The sequence below is a fragment of the Hyperoodon ampullatus genome, assembly GCF_949752795.1.
Source record: "Hyperoodon ampullatus genome assembly, chromosome: 17".
Classification (NCBI taxonomy): domain Eukaryota; kingdom Metazoa; phylum Chordata; class Mammalia; order Artiodactyla; family Ziphiidae; genus Hyperoodon; species Hyperoodon ampullatus.
Window position 1 is genome coordinate 62,226,331 of NC_136930.1, and position 18,922 is coordinate 62,245,252.

The 18,922-nt window shown below is 39.4% G+C and overlaps 1 protein-coding gene across 2 annotated transcripts in view; it reads left to right on the forward strand.

Annotated features, from left to right (window-relative positions):
- The window catches only part of TBC1D31 (TBC1 domain family member 31), a gene marked incomplete at its 5' end in the record, with an annotated part of 62,173 nt that overhangs the window by 20,117 nt on the left and 23,134 nt on the right, over window positions 1–18,922 (forward strand). For both annotated transcript variants that reach the window (XM_079722648.1, XM_079722649.1), the window contains 6 exons: window positions 1,959–2,118; window positions 4,825–5,025; window positions 9,815–9,991; window positions 14,873–14,952; window positions 15,031–15,177; window positions 15,518–15,651. In XM_079722648.1, the coding sequence (XP_079578774.1) occupies window positions 1,959–2,118; window positions 4,825–5,025; window positions 9,815–9,991; window positions 14,873–14,952; window positions 15,031–15,177; window positions 15,518–15,651 (899 nt within the window). The remainder of the gene's footprint in view (window positions 1–1,958; window positions 2,119–4,824; window positions 5,026–9,814; window positions 9,992–14,872; window positions 14,953–15,030; window positions 15,178–15,517; window positions 15,652–18,922) is intronic.

An 18,922-nucleotide genomic window follows, 5' to 3' on the forward strand; every position in this document is an offset into this window, starting at 1 on the left:
TGTTGCATTAGAGGTTAGCAAATGGTGCTATTCTAATTCTGTCTTTCCTTCTCCCTTACTAACCAAAACCTTCTATAGAAAGAAACTTCATCTCATCAACTATACTCCAATAAAAATTTAAAAAAAAAAAAAAAAAGGAAGAAACTGCCTCTCAACTCTTTGGTTACTTTACTGTACAGTTTGTAAAGGAAAGGCAGGATAAATGCTGGATTTCTTCCTATTTTTTAAAAAAAATTTTTTTCACCAAAATAATGGATTGGTTTATTGGCATCTTCAAAGGTGGCCGATGAAGTTTTTTGTCTTTAATCTTTGTAAGCTCGTGGACTTAAACACAGTTGACATGATTTGACCCATTAAAGTTATTATTCTTAGTGATGCTCCAGTACTCTCAACTTTGACCAGTGGGATCCTCTTCAGGTCGGCTTTGAATGAACCCTTTTGATACAACCCCGGTTGTCTGTGATAGTTCTCATTCTTTTTGGTCCAACAAGATGTTCCAGTCTTATCTTGTATATTTCCTGTCCCAAACCTGGAATCAGCCATTTCTCTAAAGGGCGTGGGTTTATTTTTGTGGGAAATGATATATTGACACTTAATCTGGATGCTAGGTTCTCGCTGTGGGTGGGCTGGTCATTGTTTCCAGATATTAATGGATGTTATTTCCTCTCTTTCTCTCACCCTCTTCTTCTGAGTTATCAGTAAATCCCATCAACTCTACCAAACTGTATCTTGAATTGGTCTACTTTCCTTTGTCCATTGCTACAGCTATTACCCAGTCCCAGCTATCATAGTCTTTTTCAGGCTACTGTAATAGCTCCCTTATTTGGTCTACCTGTTTTCAGTCTCATTTCCTAAAGTCAGTGTCTAAAAAGCAGATAGAGTGGTCTTCTCAAATCATTACGTCAGATCATGTCATTTCCCTAGTGAACTCCCGTAAAAGGCTTTCCACTGCTCTTAGAAAATCCAGCTCCCTGCCATGTCCCTGAGATCTTTTATCCTCTGGTCTAGGCCTCCCTCCCTTTTTTCATCTTATTTCCCCTTAGTGAGTTCCAGCCACACTTGAGTGTGGCTTCTCTTTGTTATTTACACCTATCTCAACATTTTTGTTCTGGCCAGTCAGGAATACTGACCAGCATGGAATTCTTTCTCCAAGTCACCCTATGACTGGCCCATTCGCATCATTCATGTAGTAGATCTTCCTCCTTTCCCAGCTCTGTAACATTACCTCGTTTTAGAGTTCTTTAAAGAACTTAACAGCTGATATCAAGTTCATTTATTTGTTTCTTTACCTTCCTCTAGACTGAAAATCCCCTGAGAGCAGGGATCTTACCTGTCTTCTTGTTCACCACTGTGTCCCTGGCACCTGGAGTGAAACCTAGCTTATAGTAGACACTTTATAATCCTTTGTGAATGAATGAGCAACAACCTTGCAAATCAATACAGCTTATTCTTTTTGTACCTTTTAAACATAAAGTAGCTTTCTGTGGCAGGAAAAAAGTTTGGGCTTTTTGGTTTTTCATATAGCAATGCTATTATCAGTTCAGTACAGTCGTATGTGAAATACAGAAAGTTGGTTAGTAGTAAGTGACTTTGAGATTATGCTATAAAATATAAATGTTACTCAGAAACTCCCAGTCAAGTCATCAAACAGATATTTGTTAAGCTGGTATCTTAGCACAATAGGTTAAAAAAAAAATCTACTGTAAACCTGAGTTTTCCTATATGGTAGCCACTGGATACCTGGGACTATTTAAATTAATAAAAATTAAATAAAATCAAGAATTAATTTCCTCAGAAGCGCTAGCCACATTTTAGTTCTCAATAATCACATGTGGCTAGTAGTGACTACATTGGACAGCATAGATACAGAACATTTCTATCATCTTATGGGATCAGATTGGACAGTGCTGCTATAAATAATTCATCTAGTCTTACTTTCTCACCTTTTTAAAATATAGAGATGGCCAAATCCTGGCTGCTGGGGGCAAATCGAATCATCTTCATTTGTGGTGCTTGGAAGCCAAACAGCTATTTAGAATTATCCAGATGCCCACCAAAGTTCGAGCCATTCGCCATCTAGAGTTTCTTCCTGATAGTTTTGATGCTGGTTCTAATCAGGTTAGTAATATAAATGTTAGTAAAGTTGTACTTTTTTGGAAAGATCGTTATCAATTTCCGCACTATGTTAGTTCTGTTATTTAACTTGTAGCCTGATTGTTACAAGGTTTTGCAATTGCTGATAACTTGTAAAGAGTCTAAAACTGAAAAAATGGAAAAATCTTAGGTTCTGTATATTACTGATAACTTGCCCTTTTTCTAAAATCAGTATACTTTATGTCATACTTTATGGTTTACAGGGTGATTAAGCATGCTGTTTTTTATTTGATCCTTAAAGAATTCATTGAGTGTAGGCAGGGAAGGTATTCGCACCATTATACAGATTGTGACGCTGAAGCTTAGAAACACAAAGTGACCTGTCAACACTCCTTTAATTATAAAGATTAAAGGTAGGACTAGAACTGAAATGTTCTCACTTTGTTACGCTGTGTTCTATCTACCATAGCTGGCTGCCTCAATCCTATGAGACGTCTTTTCTTTCTATCTTGCCTTCGTTTACAAAGCGCTTCCCCCGCCACACGCCTTTTTTCTCTTTAATAGTCGAGTAGTTGAACCTTTCTTATTTTAAATTATCTTGGGTCTTGCACATTAACAAATTGTGTGTGTGTATGTGTGTGTTTTGTGTATTTATGTATAATATATGTGTGTATCATATCTATTTTAAGTTTTTTGAGTAGATAATCCTTTCACGTGGTTGAAAACATAAAAAAATATACAAAGGCATAAAGTGAAGTCTTACTCTTTTCTCCCATTTGCCCAGTTATTTACTCTCCGTAACCCACTGCTGTTATATAATCTTATGTTTTTCCCATTTTTTTTACCTTGTTTCCCTAACTTAGTTTACCTTGACGATTTTCCTATGTCAGTACAGAACTTCATTCTTTTTCACAGGTGTATAGGTTTTTATAACCAGTCCTTTATTATTGGGCACTTAGCCTGTTTTCAGTCCTTTTCTGTTACAAATGATGCTGCACTGAATAGCATTTTTGTTTGCTTGTTTGTTTTTGGTTTTTTTAATTTATTTATTGGCCGAGCCATGCAGCATGTGGGTTCTTAGTTCCCCAACCAGGGATCGAACCCATGCCCCCTGCAGTGGAAGCACTGGAAGCACGGAGTTTTAACCACTAGACCGCCAGGGATGTCCCTTTTTTTTAATATACATAACTTTTGCACATGTCATTTTACACATCCTGTCTGTAGGATAAAATCCCAGAGTTAAAATAGTGGTACCAGGGTTAGGTGCATCTGTAATTTTGATAGATCTTGCCAAATTGCCTTCCAGAGAGGTTGCGTCAACTGTGAATAAGAGGGTTTCCTACCATCTGACCCAGAGAAGAACCTGCTGTTTATTTATTTATTTTTTATTTTTCTTAATAAATTTGTTTATTTATGGCTGTGTTGGTTCTTCGTTGCTGCACGTGGGCTTTCTCTAGTTGTAGTGAACAGGGGCTACTCTTTGTTGTGGTGCACGGGTTTCTCATTGCGGTGGCTTCTCTTGTTGAGGAGCACAGGCTGTAGCTACGCGGGCTTCAGTAGTTGTGACACACGGGCTTAGTAGTTGTGGCTCGCGGACTCTAGAGCACAGGCTCAGTAGTTGTGGTGCACGGGCTCAGTAGTTGTGGCTCGCAGGCTCTAGAGTGCAGGCTCAGTAGTTGTGGCTCACGGGCCTAGTTGCTCCGTGGCATGTGGGATCCTGGACTGGGTCTTGAACCTGTGTCCCCTGCATTGGCAGGCGGATTCTTAACCACTGCACCACCAGGGAAGCCCCAGAACATGCTTTCTAGGTTGTCACATTCAAACTGCCTCCAACCACCTCTAGACTATAGTCTTTCATGTAACAGGGGACATAGGCGTTTCACGAGATCACGTGGTGGCCCTGGGGAAAAGAACCTGTATGTGGACAAGGCAGCAGAGGGGTTTATTGTTTCATGTGTTGAAGCTTTTTTAGTACGTGTTTTTAAGTTCTAAGTTGTATGAGTTACAGCTGATTTTTTTTTCCCCTTGAAAGACTAGCTTCCCTCCGACCCGCAGCCCGACTGCCCTTGCAGCTCGCAGACCTTCCCTCTCCACAGCCCAAATGCTAGTTACAACCGCGGGAGTCACAGGTTTGTGTGGGGCAGCAGGACAGGTGTTAGCTCTGGTCAGGCTGGGGATGGAGAAGAGAAACAAGCCCTCCACCTTCCTTGCTTCTGGCGGCCAGTGTGGAGTCAAGGTGAAGGCCTGCCATCGTCTGTACTCCCTCTGGAGGGATTGGTGGAGATGCGCCTGCCTGTGGGGAGGGCTGATTCTTAGGTGACCTTTCTGTAGTCTCCCAGGATGGGCTCCTTACTGGTTCTGGGTAGAGCCAGGCTTCTCTGGACCTGAACAGGGCGAACCTACATGAGCCTTAATTAGGGATTTTAAAATACGTGACGGCTCTCTGCGAGTATAATCGCCTCTGACTGTCCTTCCTCCCCCACCAAAGAAAAGAAAACATATGTAAATATACACGTGTGTATGTGTGTAGTTTGACTTGCAGACATTTGACTTTTTTAAATTGAGGTATAATTGACATAGAACATTATATTAGTTTCAGGTGTACAGCATGCTGATTCAGTATTTGTATACATTGCGAAATGATCAGCATAATAAAAGTCCAGTTAGCATCTGAGACTTGACTCTTAAATGTGTTTTAGGAACTCATATGTTGTTTCTCTCTACTCTTAGGTTCTTGGAGTGCTGTGTCAGGACGGCATTATGAGATTTGTTAATATACAGACGTGTAAACTTCTCTTTGAAATTGGGAGCCTTGACGAAGGAATTAGTTCATCAGCAATTAGCCCCCATGGACGGTACATTGCATCTATTATGGAAAATGGAAGTCTGAACATATATTCAGTTCAGACTTTAACAAAAGAAATAAATAAGGTATGTTATCAAGTAAACCGTATCTTTTTTCTTTTAAGATTTAAATGCTGTATCATCAAAAATAAAAACTCTGTGTTCCAAGCTTCTAACCTCCTTGCACCTTATCCATTTTTCTGGATATGGTTTCTGCTCTTACCCCCAAAGCCACATCTCCAGATTTTTCTCACCCATGCTCCATCCCTAAATTGCTGTCTTCACAAAAGGCATGTTTGGAGTCCTTGTCCCATTCAAGGTGCCCCTCTGATCTGCTTCCCAAAAGAGGTCTTCAGTTCCAGTCTCGTCATTTCTGTCTCTTTCTTCCCATTGTTGTAGGCTAGACACCTTGGAGCACTGTGACTGTTTCTATTCCTGTATTTCCCAAATCTGGTCAATACTAAGTCCTGTAGTCCTTGAATCTGAGACGTCTGTGTGTGTGCCGCCTGTTCTGTCTCCACATTGGCCATGCTTGTACTGGTGCTCAGTTGCTGCTCCCGAATAACAGTGATTTAAACAAATATACCAAAACCCAGAGCCCTCAGTGCCATCTCCTGCCCATCAATCATCTTTTATGGGTTTTTTAAATTCTTTTTTTTATTCTTTTGCTTTTCTCAATCATCTTTTATATAACATTTTTCTTTTTTTTAAATTAATTTATTTATTTTTGGCTGTATCGGGTCTTTGTTGCTGTGCACAGGCTTTCTCTAGTTGTGGCTAGAGCTAGTAGTAGCTGAGGCTGCTCTTCGTTGCGGGGCGCGGGCTTCTCATTGCGGTGGCTTCTCTTTGTTGTGGAGCACGGGCTCTAGGTGCGTGGACTTCAATAGTTGTGGCACACGGGTTCAGTAGTTGTAGCTCACGGGCTCTAGAGCGCAGGCTCGGTAGTTGTGGTGCGTGGGCTTAGTTGCTCCACGGCATGTGGGATCTTCCCGGACCAGGGCTCGAACCCATGTCCCCCTGCATTGGCAGACAGATTCTTAACCACTGCGCCACCAGGGAAGTCCCAATATAACAGTTTTCTAAAATAGTACTTTCATCATCGTTTCTAAAATAATGCTGTCTTAGAGGCTTCCTTCCTTTTGCCTGTTGCATTGAGTCCACGCTCTTCTGCCCAGCTCTCAGAGTCCTCTCTGATCTTGTCGTCTCTCCCTAACGTTTTTCCCCATACTTTCAGCTTCCCTCATTGTCCCCCATAGACACCATGCTCATTTCTACATCTGTTATTACACTACGCACCTCATCTAAAATACACTCCCACTTCTCTTATGGTTATCTAATAAAACTCCCCCAGCTTGTTGTCGAGTCCAGTTGTTCTGTGGGAGCCTTTCCCGGTCTGGAATTGTATCACAGTAGCCCTGAGAGGGACTTCGGTGATCACCTAGTCTAACCATTTCGTTTTATAGGGGGAGCAGCACATGCCCCAACCTAATGACACAGCTAGTCCTTAGCAGGCCCAAGTGTTCTGTTCTTAATACGATAATCTTATTGCTATGTGCCCACTCCTTTTTACCTGTTCTTTTCCAATTAGACAGATAAGAAGTTCTTATTACAGAGAAAAATCAAGATACAGATAAGCAAATAGATCAGCAAGTCTCACCATTCTTAGATGATTTTGAAATGTATGCCTACTCAGTCTTTTGTTCTGTGTGTGTAAATGTATACAGTCTACATGATTCTATAGTTGTGAGTTTGTCTGTTGGTGAAAATTTATCAGCAACTCTACAGTTAGTCCTCACCGCATATTTACAGACATTTGCATGTGCAGAGCAGCAAGAAATTGGAGTTGCCTTCATGCAGGTTCCCCCTGAGGTCAGAAAAAGCAGCACGCGGCCTTCTTATTTCAGCTCTCCATGGGAACAGGTGTCCTTCTCGTGGTCTGTTTAGTGCCACATTTTTCACATTGTTGTGATTTTTGTTGGTGATTTTGCTGTTTAAAATGTCCCCCAACCACAGTGCTGACATGCTGTCTGGTGTCCTAAGCACAAGAGGGCTGGGAGGTGTCTCAGGGAGAACGTATGTGTGTTAGGTAAGCTTCATTCAGGAATGAGCTACAGTGCTGTTGGCATGAGTTCAATGCTAATGAATCAACACTGTACAGTCAATGAGCATCTTTATTTTTATTTATTTATTTTTGGCAGCATTGGGTCTTTGTTGCTGCACGTGGGCTTTCTCTAGTTGCGGTGAGCTGGGGCTACTCTTCGTTGTGGTGCGCGGGCTTCTCATTGCGGTGGCTTCTCTTGGTGCAGAGCACGGGCTCTAGGTGCGCGGGCTTCAGTAGTTGTGGCTCACGGGCTCTAGAGCGCAGACTCAGGAGTTGTGGCGCATGGGCTTAGTTGCTCTGCGGCATGTGGGATCTTCCCCGACCAGGGCTCGAACCTGTGTCCCCTGCATTGGCAGGTGGATTCTTAACCACTGCACCACCAGGGAAGCCCACATTATTCATTCTTTTTTTTTTTTTTTTTTTTTTTTTGCGGTACGCGGGCCTCTCACCGCTGTGGCCTCTCCCGTTGCGGAGCACAGGCTCCGGACGCGCAGGCTCAGCAGCCACGGCTCACGGGCCCAGCCACTCCGTGGCATGTGGGATCTTCCCGGACCGGGGCACGAACCCGTGTCCCCTGCATCAGCAGTCGGACTCTCAACCACTGCACCACCAGGGAAGCCCCACATTATTCATTCTTAATGACAGTTGTTAGCCTAGCTGAATTTTATAAGAGCTAGATAAATGTTATTAATAGAAACAAAGATCTGAGAAAAACCAAGGTAAGCATGAGTCATTGGCTTCCTCTCTGTTATTTGTTAAGCAAATTGAGGTCATATTGACCAGAAAAGCTAGCTTGTAACAGAAGAAAGATAATTTTTTTTTTTTTGGACACATTACCAGCACCACCAGTGCTATTCCAGGCCTACAAAATGCCCAGGTTTATGCAAAACTTATTACCTGTGTCTCATTCCTTCAAGTCCTATTTTCTTGCCATTGGAGAATTTCTGGTATTGTGCTAATAATAAGTAAGCTAATTCCTATTTCTGTGTTGAAGTTTTAACACTCCTAAGGTGTGGCAATTCAGGTCATATCTCAGGCTCCAACTTCTGGGAGATTCCTTCATGAAAGAATCATGAAAAATGTGGCACTAGAATAAATATTACAATAAAGATATAGAAGAATGGACTGAGGTTAGAAGATAGTTCAGGGATATTAAAGATGGGCAATATTCAGAAATCAGACCACTATTAATTACATTTCATAGGTAAAGAATTAAATCATAGAGTAAGTGGTCATTGTACTTTATTTTGGTCAGAGTTACTATATTTTGTATTATCCTGAACTCTTTCTAGATGTGAATAAATACCAATGTATCCTAGAAAAACACTATTAAAAAACCCTTACAGATGCAGTTAAAACTTCAAACACTTTTCAAAATAATTTTAAAACAAATAAAAATGCAATATCAATGCCATGTATATTACCCGCTCTATACATTTTACAGTGTTGTGTCGTACATACTGCAGTTGACAATAGGGAATATTTTCTTGGTCTCCTATAATAGGCTGCAGGTTTCAAAAGCAGAAGTCCTGAACTTTTGAAGGCAACGTGAGAAAAATCTCTGTTTGAAACCTCAAAGTAGTCTTTTTATAGTCTGTTATTTAAAAAGAGTCAAGATGTTTGCTTTGTTCTGTTTATTTCTTTTGGGGACGAAGGGGGAAGGAGGTCAGAAAAGTTTGGTTTCTGCTTCAAAGAGCTTTCCGGAAGAGTGGTGATTCGTTTCCATTGTACATCATCATGGAAGCACACGGTTCTGGCTTCCATGACAGCTTGAATTCAGGGTGATGTGTGTAATATTTGTTTTTCTGAGATCGAATATGTTCATTTGGACATTTGGGGTATATTGTGTTCGTATTCTCATATGCAAGGAATTGGCACTTTGGCTTCAAGAAAAATTATTTAAAAATCACAAATCCACCTTGTCTTTGATCTGGATCTGGGCTAATCACTAAGGGAACATTCAGCAATAATGGTCTCAAACATTTAAAACACCCTGTGAAAGTCATTGTGCTTGAATCATATTTAGAACTCAGAAAGCCGGAGCTACTTTATCTGTTTATTTTCTTTGAATAATGAAGATCTTTTTATTTCAAAGAGAGTGTTATTCACAGAGAAAATGTCTTAGTGAATCATTTTACCTTAAGTAAATTGAAGTTGTTGGGGGCTTATTTTCCTGTTTGATGAGCCCCATAAAAATGAGGGTTTGGCATCTAAGTCGTGCCTTCTGCCGTGCCTCTGAAGCTGTTGATGCAGTCAGGGACTGACAGCCATCTCCATGTAGATGAGAAAATGTAACCAAGGACAAGGCAGGGGTCCTGTGCTTGCAGAGGAAAGTCATGTGACAGTTTCCCTCAAAGAAATTTCACTTGAGCCCGAAGAATATTAGGGTGCTTCTCTCAGCATTCTAGAGGGCCCTGTGTGTAACTGGGCCTTCTCTGCAGCAGATTACCGCCTTACTATTCACTTTATCTTACAGGTGTAAAACATGGATTGATACTCTATGATTAAGGCCAGCTTTCAAGGAATAACTAAATTCTGTTTATTGTTGTTAATCGTGGTCTTTATTACGTTCCTCAAAGGAATTCGGCAGAAATTTGCTTTGATTCGTTAGTCAACAAGGAAACATTCTTGGACATTTTATTTACACTTTTGCCTGAAGGATAATTATATCTATTAAGGCATATTACTAAATTGAGCAAAATACATTTTGTAAATTATATGTTAACAGGTCTATTTTCCAAGGATAACCACTGGATTTCCACCCCCCACTTTTAGCCACCTCCTCCTTTAGTGAAAGTGATTGAAGATGTGCCTAAGAGGAAGGTGAATTCTGGTGATCTTAAGATGAAAATAACATCAGGAAGAGTACAGCGACCAGCAAAGTCAAGGGAAAACAAAATACAAGCTAGAATATTAAAACAAGACCTGACTGGTAATTTTGAAAATAAAGAGGTAAGACTGTATTAAACTTTTGTTTGTCATGGCTCTGCTGTAGACAAGTCTTGTGATTTCTAGACCATCATGATTCTTCCTTCTCTTAGGAATTAAAGGAAAATTATAGAAAAGAAGCAAGTTGTAACTGAAATTATAACATGCTTTTAAAACTTTTTAATATAAAATTAATACATGTTTCTGGGTTTTTTTTAAAAGTCAAAACAGTATAGGATTGCACTGTCCAATATGCTAGCCACTAGTCACATGTGGCTAATCTGATTTGAGATGTGGTATATGTGTGAAATACACATCAGATACTGAGATTTTATTATGAACAAAAGAATGTAAAATATCTTTTTTAAAATTGAAGTGTAGTTGATTTACAGTATTATATTAGTACAAAATAGTGATTCAGTATTTTTATAGATTACACTCCACTTACAGTTATTATAAAATGTTGGCTATATCCCTGGTGCCGTATATCCTTTAGCTTCTTTATTTTATACATAGTAGTTTGCACCCCTTAATCTCCTACCCCTAAAGAATGTACAGTATCATATTAATTAATAATTTTATGCTAATTATATGTTGAAATGATAATATTTTTATTACATTGGGTTAAGTACATGTATTAAATTTGATTTTTACCTGCTGCTTTTGACTTTTTTGAACATGAAACTTAAATTATATTTTTTAAGAAAACTTAAATTACATTTGGCTCTTGCTTATCTGTTAGACAATGCTAGTGTAGAGGTTGTAAAGGGAAAAGAACAAAAGCATACTTTTCTTCCTCCCTGTGCCCTAGCCCACTCTTCATTGCACTCCCCAGAGGTGACCATTGTTAATAGTTGTTGATGGGACTTCCCTGGTGGCACAGTGGTTAAGAATCCACCTGCCAATGCAGGGGACGGGGGTTCGAGCCCTGGTCCGGGAGTATCCCACATGCCGCAGAGCAACTAAGCCCGTGCGCCACAACTGCTGAGCTCACGTGCCACAACTACTGAAGCCCGTGCACCTAAAACCCGTGCTCCATGACAAGAGAAGCCACCACAACAAGAAGCCTGCGCACCGCAATGAAGAGTAGCCCCTGCTCGCCGCAGCTAGAGAAAGCCCATGCACAGCAACAAAGACCCAACACAGCCAAAATATAAAACATATCTGTGTCTGTTACCCTTTTTTTTTTTTTTTGCGTTACACGGGCCTCTCACTGTTGTGGCCTCTCCCGTTGCGGAGCACAGGCTCCAGACGCGCAGGCTCAGCAGCCATGGCTCACGGGCCTAGCCGCTCCGCAGCATGTGGGATCTTCCCAGACCAGGGCACGAACCCGTGTCCCCTGCATCGGCAGGCGGACTCTCAACCACTGCACCACCAGGGAAGCCCCTGTCTGTTACCTTTTTAAATTTTTTTTACATAAATGGAATCATACTATAGCACTGTTTTTGGGGGTTTTTTTTGCGGTACGTGGGCCTCTCATTGTTATGGCCTCTCCAGTTGTGGAGCACAGGCTCCGGACGCGCAGGCTCAGTGGCCACGGCTCACGGGCCCAGCTGCTCTGCGGCATGTGGGATCTTCCCAGACTAGGGCACGAACCTGTGTCCCCTGCATCGGCAGGCAGACTCTCAACCACTACGCCACCAGGGAAGCCCTATAGCACTGTTCTATAACTTGCTCTTATCACTTAACAGATTGAATATCTGCTTATATTAGTGCATGTAGTGCTACAACATTTTTAAAATATTTGCATAGTATTGCATTTATGGATATACCTTAATTTATCTCACTAGGACTCTGCTGACTGGCATTTAGGTTGTATCGTCAGTCTTCTGTTAATACAATCTGATGCAGTGGATATTCCTAGAACATTTGAACAAACGTATCTGTAGAAGTAGAATTTTTAAGTCAGAGCATGTGCATAAAAATTTTGATAGTAGTAGAATTACCTATTTCAGTCAGTTTTATTCTCTTCTTTAAATGTATTTTTTGTATTTTCTTAATTTTCTATGAAGAGCATATATTGCTTTGGAATTGAACGAAAATATCCACATTAATAAACAATCTCTAACACTTTCAAGGACTTTCAAAACTTTTTATTGACAGGTAATCATATGCATAAAAATGCACAGCTCAGTAAATTTTTACAGACTGAATACACCTGTGTTATCAGCACCCAGATCAAAAAATGGACCATTCTCAGCACCCTAGAAGCCCCTCTGTTGCTCCCTTCCATACACTTTCCCCCTTACCCCAAGCATAACTACTCTTCTCCCCTTTTTTTCTTTTTTTTTTGTGGTACACGGGCCTCTCACTGCTGTGGCCTCTCCCGTTGCGGAGCACAGGCTCTGGACGTGCAGGCTCAGCAGCCATGGCTCATGGGCCCAGCCGCTCCACGGCATGTGGGATCTTCCCGGACCGGGGCACGAACCCGTGTCCCCTGCATCGGCAGGCGGACTCTCAACCACTGCGCCACCAGGGAAGCCCTCTCCTCCCTTTAACACCGTAGATTAGTTCTGCCTTTTTTGTACTTATGTTCGTTGGATCATTCAATTGGTACTCTTTTGTTTCTGGCTTCTTTCATTTAACGGTATGTTGGAGAGATCCATGTGGTCGTAAACCATTCACTCACAGCTGTGTAGAACTCTGTTGAGTGAATAAACCATGCTTTATCCATTCTGCTATCGGTAGGCATTTGGGTAGTTTTCTAGTTTTTTTGCTATTAGAAACGGTGCTGCTCTGAACATTCTAAGGCATCTTTGATGAACATAAGGACATGTTTCTGTTTGGTGTAAACCTAGGAGTGGAATTACTGGCATATGGGCTATGCATATGTTCAGCTTTAGTAAATAGTGTCAGGTGGTTTCCCAGGTGGTTGATTTAAACAATCCATATTCCCACCAAGAGGTATTTGAGGGTTCCAGTTGCTTCATATTCTTACCAACTGTTGGTATTTTTCACATTAATTTTAACAACCTCTTTTCTTCTATAAGCAGTTTTAAAACGTGAAACTTCCCTCAAAAGAAGAATGTGTGAAGTGTTGTCTACCAGGGAAGTTCATTAGAAACTCAGTGCCTAGGGTTTTTACTGGAGGCTGGTTTTGCACCCTTGCAAAATTCCAGACTCCACAAGGAAAGCAGGTGCTCAGCATAAACCACAGTGTACAGTTTAGGCACAGTGATCCGCTCCCGTTCGTCTGGAGATAGTGGGAACTTCCTCGAAATCCAGATATCTGGACACCAGACACGGGCCAACCTTCAAGTGGGCCTTTCTAAGGGTAGCAGTCACAGACCTGCCATGTTAACTCTTTTCTTGGACATATTCATACCCACATTAAGAAACAGTATTACCAGTAGCTCTGAAGTCCCCTGTGTGCTTGTCCCCAATCGCATTTCTCTCCCTGTCCCATAGATGTAACCATTGTCCTCACTTTTGCATTATGTCCTTGGCTTTCCTTATAGTTTTATCGCCTCTACAATGTAACCCTAAACAAAATACTGTTTAGTTTTAAAAAACTAAGTAGCAGGCACAAACCTAGCTGTGTAAAGATTGGGCAGTATTGACCCTATTAGTTGAATGTGTTTCCGAGACATGGTCTGGCTTCAGCTTTCCTGAGCGTTCACAGGAGCCTTTTCTGAGAAAACTAGTAGGCATGGTGATGATTGACTTCTGGGAAGTAAAAGTGACACCATGGTCAGGGCATCTGGCAGCCCTTGGTCTGGATCAAAGTTGGAAGCCCTGCAGAAGTATGTCTGGGAGTGGGCGGCTTCTAAAAACCCACAGCCAGTTCTAAGGAGTAGGTCAATGTAGAGCACGTCTGTGGGTGAAATGCCTGTCCTCACCTGATCGCGGCATCAGGACATGGAAAGGGAAGTAGGAGCTTCAGCAGCTCATGGTGAAGACAAAAGCAGATGAAACTCACAGGTCAATCCACCTGGGCATTCTGACCTTTGTTTAAAGAGGCTTCAATGGCAGCGGGTGTCTTGGTGACTACAGCAGTGAACGTGTCTCTTTTATGGATCACATTGCTCCAGTCTGGGCTAGTTGCCCTTAATGTCTGGTACATGGCTCTCAAACGGGGATCTTCATTCACCATCATCTTGGGCTGTCCCTCACCTCCCTCTTACACTTGGATTACCTGTTTCTTATGTGGTGAAGAGAGCACTGAACTAAGTCAGAAAATGTGGCTTTGAGTCTTGAGCCAAGACTCAGCAGACTTGTGATCTTGAGCAAGTTGCTGAACTTCTCTGACCTTCCCATTTTCTCAAAGAAAGGAAGACAACACGTCTCATCTGTTTCATATAGTTGTTAGGCTTAAATGAGATAATCTATGTAAATGGCTTTATGATCCTAAAATCTATAAAATGTTTTTCCATTAAGATAAAAATTGACTTAAAAGGTAAAAGTGCAAAAAAAAATAAAAGAGGTGGAAGGAGCAAAAGAGGAAGAAAATAACCAAATGCATTGCTCTTGCTACAGGCATTGACATGACAGCCCATGGGGCCAATCTGGCTACTCAAGCTAAGGATGATTTTTATATTTTTAAATGATTGCATTTTAAATGGTTATATAAGTACCTGCATAATATGCTTGATTCTGCCTCTTGACCCACAAAGCCTAAAATATTTACTCTGAACTTTGACAGCAAAAGTTTGTCAAACCCTGTTACAGGGTAAATAAATATGTCATAAACTTTATCTGCTGTGTATGTGCATACTCAAGAGAGAGAAAGATATTGTGTGTGTGTGTGTGTGTGTGTGTGTGTGTGTGTGTGTGTGGAGAGTCCCATGATGTAAAATATTTTTTTACTGTGTATTGTGTTCCAAAGTTGGAAAGCCACTGTGGACTAGATTACCTTTTCAGTTTTAAGATTATGTCACTTATTGAGACTGTTTTTTTTCTTTACAGAATGAGTTTTCAGATGGATTAAACAAAAAGCGTTTACAAATCTTATTAAAAGGTTATGGTGAATATCCAACGAAATACAGGTAAAATTTAAACTCTTGCATGTTAAATCAGTCTTATTCCCCTAATTTTTCTTGGTTAAAATTATGTTTTAATTTCAGAATGTTCATTTGGCGCTCTCTGCTACAGCTGCCTGAAAATCATACTGCATTTAGTAACCTTGTAGATAAAGGTATTCATGTGGCATTTCTCAACCTTCAGAAGAAATACCCCATAAAAAGTAGGAAACTACTCAGAGTATTACAGAGGTATGTATGTTCAGTATTTTGCAGCAATGTATATCTCCCCCAAGATATTTATTAATTAAAAATGGGAAAATAGTGATTTCATAGTAGAGAAACTTAGCAGACACCTCCTTAACCAAGTAATCAAATTTAAAATCACCGGTAATAAATCCTATCAGTGTGTTGCACATCACTTTTGTGGTATTCTTGCCAAAAACTTATAACCTCAATCTAGTCATGGGAAAACAGACGCACCCAAATTTCACCACATTTACCTTCTGTATCATTTGTCATCATGTGAATGTATTATTTATTCAAATAAATTTTAACAAGCTTTTCTGGTCTTTCCTTATTTTATTCACAGAACCCTCTCCGCATTAGCTCACTGGTCCGCCATCTTTAGTGACACACCATATCTTCCACTTCTGGCATTTCCATTTATAAAATTATTCCAGAACAACCAGCTCATCTGTTTTGAAGTTGTTGCTACTCTTATAAGTAAGTAAATAAGTAAATAATGAAACCAAGAGTAGATACTTATACATTTTCCTGATACCTTTGCAACATTTAACAATTCTAGTGTGAGACAGTCAGACATAGAGCATAAAATGGAGAGTTTGGACATTTATACATAAATAAACCTTTTTACTTACAATGAAGTTTGGATGGTTGCATTTTAGAAGATACTGTTACAGGCTAGATTTTGTTAGTAAGAAGGAAGCAGATGTTTCACTTACTGAAAGTCAGTTATTCATAAGACTGCAGTAAATATGTAAAGCATTTAGCACACGATGCCTGATGTGGCAGGTGTTGGCAGTTACCCCCATTCTCATCATCCATAGCTAGCATTTAATGAGAACTTCCTGTGTACCAGGTACCATTCTAAGTGTTTTGCCTTTATTAACTCATTTAACCTTACAGCAGTCCTGTGAGGTAGGTGTTATATATTATTATTCCCTTTTTATAGTTGAGGAAACTGAGGCACAGAGAGCTTAAGTTCCATGATTAGGTTAATGACAGAATAAGGATTTGAACCCAGGCACTCAGAACCTATAGCTGTACTCCCATTGTGTTACTGCTTCATCATTATCATCTACCCTAAAAAGTAAGTCTTTTTTTTCATATTAGTAAAATCAGCTAAATGGTTAATAAACTGGATCCAAATTAAACCAACACTGGTTTAACAAAAATAACATTTTTGTATTTTTCTTGTACAAAGGAGATAAGCACTTAACTATAACGATAAAATTCTGAAAAGTAGAAATAAAAAGATCCCAGCGTACATACTGTGAATATTTTAGTTTACTTCTCTTTACAGATTTTTGTTCATTTTATCATGTTGTATTTGCTTTAGTAAGTTTTTACCAATCATTGGAGGAAATATAGGAAAATATATAAAAGAAAAGAAAATTCATGAATATTCCTCTTCCTCAGAAACAATCTTGATAATATATTAATGAATTTCTTTTAAGAGCATTTCCCTAAATCATTAAATATCTTAAAAAAATAATTTATTGCCTATATAATATTTCACCTTATAGTTATACCATAATGTATCCCCCAACTGTTAGACTTTTAGGGTTTTTTATTTTTATAATTATACTACTTTTATTTCATATGATATATACATTTCTCTTATTTGTATACACTTTGTAAACATTTTATTGTTTATTGTAATATTCTATAATGTACATGGTCTAGTTTAATGTTTTATTGTCGGACATTTAGGTTGTTCCTAATTTTTATGTATTAAAAGTAACAGTGTTGTGACTAGCTTCACATTCATAAATTCATAATAATTTCTTTTGCTTAGAGTCCCAGAATTGGTATCATTAGGTCATAAAATGTGAATATTCTAATTGATTCCACTAAAGGGTTGTACTAATTTACCCTGTCAATAACACTAAGAGTTTTAAAAGGAAAAGAAACAAGAACAAAAGATGAACAATCCAATTAAAAAATGGGCAAGAGCTTGAATGGATGTTTCTCCAAAGAAGATGTACAAATGAGCTACTGAGCCCATGAAAAGATGCTCAGGACCATTAGTCATTAGGGAAATGCAGATCAAAACCACAGTGAGACACCACTTCATACCTACTAGGATGGCTGTAATTTAAAAGAAAATAAGTGTTGGCAAGGATGTGGAAAAATTGTAACCTTTGTACATTGCTGATAGAAATGTAAAATGGTGCAGTCACTGTGGAAAACAGTTTGGTGGTTCTTCAAAAAGTTAAACGTAGAATTACCATATAACCCCACAGTTGTACTCCTAGGGCTATCCCCCAAAAAATTGAAAACAGAGACTCAAATAGATACTTGTATACAAATATGTTTGCGGAGCATTATTCCCAATAGCCAAAAGATGGAAACAACCCAAATATCCATTAACAGATGAATGGAGAAACCATATCTGTATATATACAGTGGAATATTATTCAGCCATAAAAAGCAATGACATTCTGACGCCTGCTACAACATGGATGAACCTTGGAAACATGTTTAGTGAAAAAAGCTAGACACAGAAGGACAGATTTATGTGAAATTTCTCAAATAGGCACAGAAAGTAGATTAGAGGTTACCAGGGCTGGGGAAGTAGAAATGGGAAGTTAACGCTGAGTAGGTACAGAGTTTCTGTTTGGGAAAGGATTTTGGAAATAGTGATGGTTGCACAACATTGTGAATAGAATTAATGTCACTGAATGGTACACTTAAAAATGGTTAAAATGGCAAATTATATTTTACCACAAGAAAGAAAAAAAGCAGATTATATCTAATTAGAGTAAGCATGCACAACTGTATCTTTTACTTCCAGTAAAGTCTTGTTACATAGCTACGTATGATTATATATTGGAAATTGATTTTTCTTTTCTGAAACTGAAATCTAAATCTGAAAGATCCAGGACAGTCAGCATGAGTAGCTATGGATTTTGATCAAGGGTCTCAAACTAGTTTTATTCAATAAACTGAGCTTCAACTAAATGTTAGCCCTGCTTTGGGATAAGCCATTGTTTTGGCTTTCAGCTTACAGTCTAGTTGGGGCCAAGAAGAAATTGTGAAGGAATATAGTTACTTCTGTGTATAATTTGGAATACGTTTATAAAAGTCATTTTTAAGCACATTCTAGAGTTCCTCTTATAACCAGGAGGAAATTCTTCAGGTTTAGTGAAGGACCTCCACACGATGACCATTTCTCTTTATTCTCCTCTCAGTCAATTCTGTCTCTAGGTCCTCTACCCATACTTCTGTGTGGTGGCACCTAGCAGAATACAAGAGACGTTTACTGTATAAAACTGGGTTTCCCTCTTGCTTAATTGAAAACAGTTGTTCTATTGATGAAGATTAAATATAAGAGGGCTTTGTGTATGTGTGTGGTGTTTTAAAATTCCCAAAACTAGCAGTGTCTGGGACATCATAGGTACTTACTTAGGAGAGGTTGGATTTTTCTGTTAAAGTTAACTTATTAAGAGCAGCAGTTAAAGAAGCTGAAATGTTTCTTTTAAAGCTTAGTTTTGCAAGATTTTATGACTTAATTATTAAATCTAAATACTTAACTAATAAGTGAAATAATGGAATAAACCGTATGTAATCCAATATTCTGATCAGACCATTTGCTAATTTGAGAAAGATCTTATCATCAAAACATGAAACCCCGGCTCAGTATTTAAAATAAAAAACCTGAATTTAATAATTATGGAAAGTTGTGGTGGTTAGACATAGGTTCATTGAGCAATGAAACTGATCATCTTCCTAGGGTTTTTGGAAAAGAACG